Genomic DNA, 10,421 nt, shown 5'->3' with positions numbered 1-10,421 from the left:
TTTCTTCTTCTGGTACCACTACAATATGGATGCTATTCTGTTTGTTGCTGTTCAATAGGTCCCTTAAGCTATATTTACTTTTAAAAATTCTTTTTGCTGCTCTGTTTGGGTGATTTCCACTACCTCTCTTTGAGGTCACTGATTCCTCTATCTACTTCATATAGTTTGCTATTCAACCTTGCTAGTGTATTTTTTTTTTTCAGTTCAGCTATTACATTCTTCAGGTCTATGACTTCTATTTCATACTTCCTTATATTTTTTGTCTCTGTCTTACAGTTCTCACGGTGTTCATCCATTCTTCTCTTGTTTTTGTAAGCATCTTTATGACCATTACTTTGAACTCTTTATCAGGTAGATTACTTATCTCTATTTCACTAGGGTCTTTCTCTGAGGTTTTATCTTGTTTTTTCATTTGGAATATATTCCTCTGTCTCCCCATTCTGCTTGATGCTCTGTGTTTGTTTCTATGTCTTAGGTATAACAGCGATCTCTCCAAGTCTTAAAGGAGTGGCCTTGTGCAAAAATAACTCATGGGGCCCAGTTGCACTATTTCCCTGGCCACCATAGCTAGGCAGTCAAGGGACATCTCTATGTGGGCTGAGTGTAATTTCTAGCATTAGTAGGGCCACAGCGGTGGCATGGTGGCATCAGGTGTGCCTACTGGCTTTAACAGGGAAAGAGGGAGTGCCAAAATGGTGCCCACCAGTGCTAACACTAGCAAGGCCAAAAGAGAACTCAAAGATGATGCCTGTCAGTGTTTCCATCCCCAGAGAGTCTTAGCAAGTTTCTGCATCTCCAGAAGTACCCCCAAGTCAATCTCCTCCACACATGGTCCAGGCCCTTCAAATTGCCACTCCTGTATGAGGTCCCAGGGCAGGTGAGTCAGTGCATGAGCCCTTTAAGAGCAGTTTCTCCATTCTCTACAGCTCTATGGACATAAACCATGTTTGTTTTCATAGACAGAGAATTTGTCGGCTTGTCTCTTTGGCATAGATCCCCAGGGTTTTGAATACTTTATGTGGAGCATAAACACCTTGCTCTTCAGAGCAAAGTTCCATATTCTTTTCAGATGTCTTCCTCACTTATGGGTTGCCATGTCTCAGATATGGTATTTGGTGAGACCAAGTCTCTGCTTTTTCTACCCATCTCAATGTGGCCTTTTAAATCTTTGTTGTAGATGCAAGTTCAGCTAGCTTTGTAGATTTAGTGTGTCCTTGTGATGTGAGTTCAGGATCTTTGTACATCACCATTTTAAAGTGGAAGCTGTCTTTTCTATTTTTAAAAAGTTTTATTTATTTTCTTTCTGGCTGCGTTGGGTCCTCGTTGCTGCATGGGTTTTCCTCTACTTGTGGATAGTGGGGGCTGCTCTCTAGTTGCAGTGTGCAGGCTTCTCATGGTGGTGGCTTCCCTTGTGGAGCATGAACCCAGTAATTGTGGTGCCCAGGCTTAGTCGCTCCATGACATATGGGATGCTCCTGGATCAGGGATCAAATCTGTCCATGTCTCCTGCCTTGGCAGGGAGATTTTTTACCACTAAGCCACCAGGGAAGCCCCCTCTTTTCTATTTGTAATTATTTTTTTTTTTTCTGTTTTTCTCCTCTAACTGAATAATTTTAAACGACCTGTCTTCTGTTGCTCTAATTCTTTTTGTGTTAAATCTAGTCTGTTGTTGAAGCTGTCTGTGGAATTCATTAGCTTGGTCATTGCAGAGTTGAAGAGTCCTTCAACTCCAGGATTTCTGTTTGTTTTTATTTAATGATTTCTGTTTCTTTTTTGGTCTCATTTTTTTAAGTTCTCAATTTTTAGTTTGATTTAATATCCAGCATGACTTGTGGGATATTAGTTCCCTGATCAGGGATCAAACACAGGCTCTTGGCAGTGAAAGCAGGGAGTCCTAACCACTGGACTGCTAAGGAATGCCCTAAACTAATTTTTTTTTTAATGCATTATGCTTCTAATTTTATTTTGCTTTCTTTGTGTTCTTCTGTGTTCTTTTGTTCTTCTCTGTGTTCTGTAGTTCACTGAATTTCTTAAGAGGATTATTCAGAATTATTTGTCAGTCCATTTATCTCCTTTTCTTTAGGGTCAAGTATTGAAGCTTCTTTGGTAGCTCAGAGGATAAAGAATCTGTCTGCAGTACAGGAGATCTGGGTTCAGTCCCTGGGTCAGGAAGATATCCTGGAGAAGGGAATGGCAACCCACTTCATTGTTCTTGCTTGGAGAATCCCATGGGCAGTTAGCTTGGTAGGCTACAGTCCATGGGGTTGCAGAGCTGGACACAGCTGAGCAACTACTACTACAACCACTGTTGGAGCTTTATTAGTTTCCTTTGCTGGTGTCATGTTTCCTCGATTCTTGCGGTCTTTGTGGCCTTCATTGTCTGTGCACTTAAGAAAGTAGTTGCCTCTTCCAGTGTTTACAGTCTGCCTTCAGAAGGGAAAGCCCTTCACCAGTCAGCCTGTCCAGAGATTCTGAGTAAGGCATCTGGTGGTGTCCATGGGTGTTTGCTGCTGGAGTTCTTGGACAGGCAGGTGGTGCCTGGGTCACAAGGTGAACATACCTGGTGCTTGGATCCACAGGGTCGATTCTTGTGACGAACTACCCTTGCGTCTGAGTTCACTGGGGTTGACCAGGTGCCTGAGTCTGTGATGGTAAGCCTGGGACCTGAGTCTGTGTGGGTGGGCCTGGATCCTGGGTCTGTGCCAGCCAGTCAGGCCCTGGGGACCACTGGGGTGGGTCTGGCATCTGGGTCCACAGGAGCTGTCCTGGTAGTGGGGCAGGCCTGGAGTCTGGGTTCACAGGAGCCTGGAAGCTGGGGTTATCTAGCATTTGGGTGAACCTGACAACTGGGGCTGTAGGAGTCAGCCTATAGCCTATAGTTCGAAGGCTCATGGGGCCATCCTGGAGGTTGAATCCAAGGGACAAGTCTGGAGGTTGGGACCACGGGATTTAATCTGAAGCTGGGGCCGTGGAAGCAGCCAAATGCTGGGCTGGGCTGGACTAGGGTGGGGGTCTGTATCCACAGAAGCTTGCCAAGAGTCCAGGCCAGGGAAGCCAGCCTAAAGTCTGAGGCCCTGGGGCTGCCTGGTGCTGCCGTGAGTTAGGAGCCTGGCTCCACAGGAGCCTGCCTGGAGCCTGGGGCCAATGGTACCAGCCTTGCATTGGGGCAGGCCAAAAGCCTAGTTCCATGAAAGCTCATCTGGAGTATAGGTCTGTAGAAGCCATCTTGGTGCTGGGGCAGTTGGGAACCTGCGGCCATGGAGTCAACCTGGTGCTAAGGCAGGTCAGGAGCCTACCAGAAGCCTGGGTTCATAGGAACCTGCCTGGTGCTGGGTGGACTGGTAACCTGGTTTTGTGAAAGCCCACCAGGAGCCTGGGGTCATGCGAACTGGCTGATGTTGTGGTGGGCTGATGGTAGAGTCCACTGTGAAGTCAAGTCCTTACTTCACTTTCTTTTGCCATAGGTTAGATGTCTCTTTCCACAGGGGAGGGGTGATGGGAGTAAGGTGAAACTGTCCTTCCTATGTTTTTCAATTCATCTTTTCCTACTTCCATGTTCCACCCAAGTGCTGTAATCCCTCACCTGTGAAGCTCTTGTGAAGGTATTTCAGAGCATGGAGAGTTGTTCAAATGGATGTTTCTGGGAGGGGACAAGCCCTAGAAATTCCTAAACCACCACCTTGTTGATGTCATTCTCTAATTCTTCTGCTGTGTGCTGTCAATTGCCAAATACAAATATTGGCTTATTTTGTTTGATGTATTTTACAGTGCAAGAGACGCTGTTTGCTTCTTCCAAATTTGCCACTTTTCATAGTTTGCTGTTCTAGAAAGATATTCTTATTCATCATTTGTTTCTTAAACATGGTTAGGACAGCTGTTTTAAGCTCTGTGTATAATAGTTACAAAATGCGATCTCTGTGTGGATATGTTTTTATTTTCCCTTTCTTTCTTTTATTTTCTCCCTCACTCCTTCTCTCCCTCCCTCCCTCCCTTCCTTTCTCTTTCCTTTCTTTCTTTTTGCTCTTATTCTTGTTTGTGTGTATGTCTGGTAATCTTCAACTACTTATGGCTTATTGTCTTTGGAATGACTTTGCTCGCCTCTACAGAGACTTTCTCTTTCTTTCTGGTAGAAAATATTTGGCCTAAATGAAACCAAGTATAGTTTGAGAGTACCTGGTTCAATCAAACTGTAAGTACGCCAAGTGAAAATCCTTGTGAGGGTCTGTCCATCATCACAGACTTCCAGGAATGACTTCTTTTCTTTACTACTGCCATCTCTCCTTTTTTTTTTTTTTTAATTCCCAGCACCAAGACAGCCTATCTCATGGGTTCCAAAGGCTAAGGAAAGTTAAGGGTGGGTCTAGGGCTGGTTTGCTTGTTCCTCCCCCAGGCCCAGGCCTACCCTGAATCCCAGATTCTTTCTTTCTATGCTTATGTGACTAGAGTATTGACAGTGGTGTGTTCTATATCAGCATAGAACATATTGTAGTTTTAATGCTGTTTAAAAACATTTCCGGTCCTGATTCTGTAAGTCTGGGGTAGAACCTGAGATTCTGCATTTCTGGTAAACTACTGGTTGTTACCAGTGCCGCTGCTCCATGGACCACACTTTGAACATCAAGAATGTGCAGAACAAGGACGGTTCCATGTGATTTTCCAACAGGTGAACCATAGAAAAATTGAGTTGTGGGGATTATACTATCAGAACTGAGATGGATTTGTGGGGCTGAGATGATGTATTAGACCTTAAACTGAATAATGAAGGACAGATATGGATGGGCAAAGGAATTAAATTTCAAGGCAAATTCAGGTCTGGCTAGCTAAGAGAGTAGGGAAGCTGTATCTCTAAACTGTATCCCTATGGAGTTAATTTCTTGCAGAGAGAGAAATTTCCTTCATCATATTTGATTCAATTTCCCTTCCCTTCTGCTCCCTGAGCTATCAAGGGTGTCACTTCCATATTAAGGAGAGATACAGAGAGGTCTTGGGTTATCTGGTATCACCTAAGCCCCCATCACCTCTGATAATGGTACTATGGGCTAAGTTCCCACGTCATATAGAGCTCCATGTTTTATAGGATGCAATAAAGAATCTGGAAGGACCACATATCCTATTGACTGTGGTCATGAACGAGTTTGCATTAGTATATGCTGCATCTCAGAGAAGGCAATGGCACCTCACTCCAGTACTCTTGCCTGGAAAATCCCATGGATGGAGGAACCTGGTAGGCTGCAGTCCATGGTGTTGCTGCGAGTTGAACATGACTGAGCAATTTCACTTTCACTTTTCACTTTTATGCATTGGAGAAGGAAATGGCAACCCACTCCAGTATTCTTGCCTGGAGAATCCCAGGGAAGGGGAGCCTGGTGGGCTGCCGTCTATGGGGATCTCACAGAGTCAGACACAATTGAAGCAACTTAGCAGCAGCAGCAGCAGCATGCTGCATCTATACTTGTGTGTCCCGGATGTTTGCTTCCTTGTACCTGATGGCAGGATATTGAGCCCCTCTTCTAAAGATACCCAGAGGCATTCAGTCCTGTGTAAGGAGCATGGGGGCGATGTCACAAGCTCTGGACTTTCTTCTGCCATTTCCTTCTCAAGGGGACCTTCCCATCCAGGGATCCAACTAGTGTCTCCTACAACTCCTGCCTTGGCAGGTGGATTCTTTTTAACACTGAGCCACCTGGGAAGCCCCTTCTTCTTAGATAATGGGAATCAACTCGTGCTAAGGGATGCTCTAGGCAGGCCCTTTTTATAGACTCAACTTGATTCTGAATCCCAGTTTTGACTCAAACAAACTTGCTGTACATTTAAAGTCAGTGCTTCATGACTCCACACTCCTAAGAGGACAGCTCACCAGCTTATCATGGGATACCCAGGACAAGGTCAAGAAGCAAGAGTCTTTGGGGAGGGTAAAGGTGTGAACATGAGAGTGTCTTTATGAGGTGAGGTAGGCTGGTGAGGTAGTTAGGAACCTTATGAGAAATGTTAGCACAATCCCATCAGAGGCTGAAGAACCTGAGACATTTATTCACCAATCCCCTCCCCAGTTGGTTAAGGTTGCCCCTGAGATGCAAGCCCTTGATGTGAAGCAGACAGGAGCTGGGAACCACTGCAGATAGTGAACTCAGATGGGCTGAAAGGCCGGGACAGAGTCTCACCAGCACTGCCTGTTTCCCTTTGTGGAAGAGCTAATGCATGTCTTCTAGCTCAGGGAACAGAGCATCTAGGAGCCACTACTCTAGAGTCCATGAGGAGTAGGGTGTGCAGGCATACACTGGAGTGTTTGTATTTTTTCATCCGAGATTGGCAGGGGATAAGATGACTGGACCAGGAGTGGTTGGAAACTACACAGGCCTTAGGGGAACCCTCCCTTTCTAAGTCTACCTTGAACCCACTATGGGTTTCCACTCTTTAGAATAAGATTCGTGTAACATTTTGCAGCATCATTGCTTAGTCATCGGCCATGGGACAGTCCCATAACACTTCTTTCCTCAAACTCAGTGTTGATGATGATGTTTCCTGGTGACTGCTCTTAAAGACTTAGCATGCCTCCTTTTTCATGGTGTGTGAACAGGTTGCAACCCTGCCCAGTTGATATTTCTTTATATAAAGCCTCACTAAATCTCCCTGGTATCAGAAGCTAACAAATACTCAGGGTGCTGGGAAGTCCTAGCCCCAGTGAGGCAGAACTTCCTCCTTTCTTGATGTGGATCAAAGGCTCGGGCCCTACTGGACTCCATCAGAGCACCTGAGCACAGAAGAAGCCATAGGGACACGGCATCCTCCATAGCTGCAAAGCCTGCTGACCTTTGATCTTTTCTGCTTCCAGACCTCTGGCCTTGGCCCTCCTGTCATCTTAAGGCTCTGGGTTTAGGCCTGAATTTTAGGCTACGTCCAAGAAGGTGAACAGGAGAGGGAGCGAGGTGAATTCTGGGACCGTAGATTCTCCCTGAGGTTGCTGTTGGCTCATTAGCTCTTCTTCTGACTCAAGGTCAAATCGTGGCTTGGGACTGACTCAGATCTTCCTGTGGGATCCATCTGCACATAAATGTCTTCACACCTTGGCAGTTTTAAAACACCATCATCCAAAGGGGATGGAAGAATAAAAGGTCCAGGTTAAGATGTACATGGAAGGGCAAAAAAAATGGAAAGGGGGGATATTCAGTACCCTCCTGCTCACATTTGCCTTTTGATTTTCTCTACAGTATTATCCAGGGTACACCCGATTCTGGTGGATATTCAGGATATCAACCATCTGGTATGGGTCCTTCAAGGCCAGACCCTCACAGCTGTCCCGAGGAAGGACCAAATGGATCCAGGTGAGTGGCAAGGCCTGTCCACGGCAGTCCCTTTGGCCAGTACTGCTGAGCGTTGTGTGCTCAGTTTTTTCATTTCACTGTGAATAGACTCGTTAACTGGGCTTATCTCACAGGTTGTGATGAATGAGAGAGTGATCTGTGATTATGTTGTGTTTCCAGTCACTGTTACCTTAATATCATGCAAGTATACAGAGACTCTTGAGAAGGGCAGGGGGAATCCTGTCTACTTGGGACTGAAGGAGCCGGAGCTTTGCCTATTCTGCACAAAGGTCGAGGGGCAGCCCACACTGCAGCTTCAGGTGAGTATGGAAAATAAGGGTCTTGTCTATGCCTGACTGGGAGTGAAAGTGAAAGTGAAATTGCTGGTTGCTCAGTTGTGTCTGACATTGCCACCACACGGCCTGTAGCCCTGCCAGGTTCCTCTGTCCATGGGGTTCTCCAGGCAAGAATACTGGTGTGGGTTGCCATTTCCTACTCCAGGGGATCTTCCCCACCCAGGGATCGAACCCAAGTCGCCAGCATTGTGGGCAGATTTTTGACCATCTGAGCCATAGTATTTACCCCCAACTAGGAGGAAGATGCACATTAATTTCACTAAGTGCTCATTTGATGGAAAATTTAGCTTTTTAGAATCTTGGTTAAATTTTTATTTTTTAATTTATTTCTAGCTGTGCCGGCTCTTCATTGCTATGCATGGGCATTCTCTAGTTGCTGAGAACAGGGGCTATTCTGTAACTGAGGTGCACAGGCTTCTCATTGTGCACTGATAGGCGGTGGCTTCTCTTGTTGCAAAACATGGGCTCTAGAGCATGAGGGCTTCAACAGTTGTGGCACACAGTGTTAGTTTCCCTGCAGCATGTGGGATCTTCCCAGACCAGGGATCGAACCTGTGTTCTCTGCATTGACAGGCCCGTTTTAACCACTGGACCACCAGAGAAGTACTCTAGAATCTTTTAAAGGACAAACTATTTATTATCCTTATGCATATTTATTTTTGGTTCTTTTTAGGCTGTGCATATTACGAAATAAGAAAAAATTGCAGGGGTGTTTTAAAAGTAATCTGCTAAAATAATTTGTTTTGCTTTCAAAGTAATTCAGCAAAGAGGAAGGATTTTAAATTTATTCTTGACTATATATATGAATCTCTCTCTCTGTCTCTCTGTCTCTCTCTGTCTCTGTCTCTCTCTCTCTCTCTCTCTCACACACACACAGAGTCATCCCTTGGCATCTTTGGGGGACTTGGTGCAGGACTCTTCTATCCTTCATGGATACCAAAGTGGATGTTCAAGTTCCTAAATAACGTATATAATTATGTAACCTATCCTTTAAATCATCTCTAGATTACTTAATAATACCTAATACAGTGAGACCACTATATAAATAGTTGCCAGCATACAGAAAATTCAAGTTTTGCTTTTTTGGAACTTTCTGGATTTTTTGGTTTGTTTTTTTTTTTTCCAAATATTTTTGGTCCTCAGTTGGTTTACTCCAAGTATGCAGAATCTGCTGATAGAAAGGGTCAACTGCACATGTGTGAGTGGAATCAGCTATGACAGTTTCAGCAGCTGATTATCACTAGGTGGATGAGCAAATTAAAACCTGTTTTTGACAGGTGATAGTTTTCAACTTTAAGTGAACAAGCAATTCTCTGTAACAAACATTTTAATAATGCTATTCTCCATTATTTAAAAATATTTTAAGTTATAGGAGGGTCACAAACCAGGCTTCTGTGTACTTTAGGAAATCTCTTGACCCCTTGATCTATATATTCTATAGGTTTCCCAGGTGGCCCTAGTAGTAAAGAACCTGCCTGCTAATGCAGGAGACATAAGAGACACGGGTTTGACCCCTGGGTTGGGAAGATGCCCTGAAGGCAGGCATGGCAACCCACTCCAATATTCTTGCCTGGAGAATCCCATGGACAGAGGAGCCTGGCAGGCTACAGTCCATAGTGTCGCAAAGAGTCAGACACAACTGAAGCGACTTAGCTTGCATGCACGTATGTTCTATATCTATATTTATTCTACTGGAAAGAAGAGTGAAAGTGAAGTCACTCAGTCATGTCTGACTTTTTGGAACCCCATGGACTAAACGTCCATGCAATTCTCCAGGCCAGAATACTGGAATCAGTATTCTGCTATTCCCTTCTCCAGGGGATCTTCCCAACCCAGGGGCCGAACCCAGATCTTCCCCATTGAGGGCAGATTCTTTACCAGCTGAGCCATCAGGGAAGATCATCTACTGGAGTCAGGAATGAATCTAAAAGCCTTCAGCAAACACGCATAGACAGACACTCAATTTGATAACGAGAGAAAATAGTGGTTTAATGATGGGCAATTTTGCCCTGACAAATTTTTCAATGTCTGGTGATATTTTTAGTTGCCACACCTAGGGACATGGGGATTCTGCTAATCTCTAGTGGGCAGAATCCAGGGGTGCTATTAAACCTCCCATCATACACAAGACAGACCCCAACAACAAAAGATTATTTTGCCCCAAACATCCATAGTTCTGAGGTTAGAGACACTTGATATAAAAACAACTCTGTTTAGATTCATGACAACTGTTATGTAACTATTCCTTGGGTTTATAAGAAACAGGTAAATCTATGCTTTGTACTCTCAAAAACATTGATGTCAACACTGTTCTTCTTCAAAGACTCACATTAAGAACCGTTGGAATTAGTGGTCTAAGCTTTCACTCCTAAACTTAACATCTCTAAAGTATTTGGGGCTGATAATTTTTAATGGTTTAATATGAAATAGAGGTGCCCAGGCCTGTTTCAACAGCAAAAACAATCTTGAATAGGAACTGTTAGTGTGCAGAGTGTGGAACAACTCAAACAGTGCTCTTTCTCCCTGGGACCTCCTTCTCGCCCTTTAGGAACAGAACATAATGGATCTGTACCACCAAACTGAGCCTGTGAAGCCTTTTCTATTCTACCATGACCAAAATGGCAGGGCCTCCAGCTTTGAGTCTGTGGCCTTCCCTGGCTGGTTCATCGGCTCCTGCTCCAATGGAGGCTGTCCTGTGATTATCACCGAGGAATTGGGGAAAATCTACACTACTGACTTCGGGTTCACAGTACTCCAGGCTTAA

At 44.6% G+C, this 10,421-nt stretch overlaps 1 protein-coding gene across 1 annotated transcript; it reads left to right on the top strand.

The window, feature by feature from the left end:
- Positions 1-692: 692 nt before the first annotated feature.
- IL36A (interleukin 36 alpha) lies at positions 693-10,421 on the top strand. The gene is made up of 4 exons (XM_068966801.1): positions 693-750; positions 7,209-7,322; positions 7,482-7,621; positions 10,206-10,421. The coding sequence occupies exons 1-4, from the start codon at positions 693-695 to the stop codon at positions 10,419-10,421; spliced, it is 528 nt and encodes a 175-aa protein (XP_068822902.1).

Source organism: Capricornis sumatraensis, chromosome 1 (genome assembly GCF_032405125.1).
Source record: "Capricornis sumatraensis isolate serow.1 chromosome 1, serow.2, whole genome shotgun sequence".
Lineage (NCBI taxonomy): Eukaryota > Metazoa > Chordata > Mammalia > Artiodactyla > Bovidae > Capricornis > Capricornis sumatraensis.
This window is presented reverse-complemented; position numbering and strand designations above follow the sequence as displayed.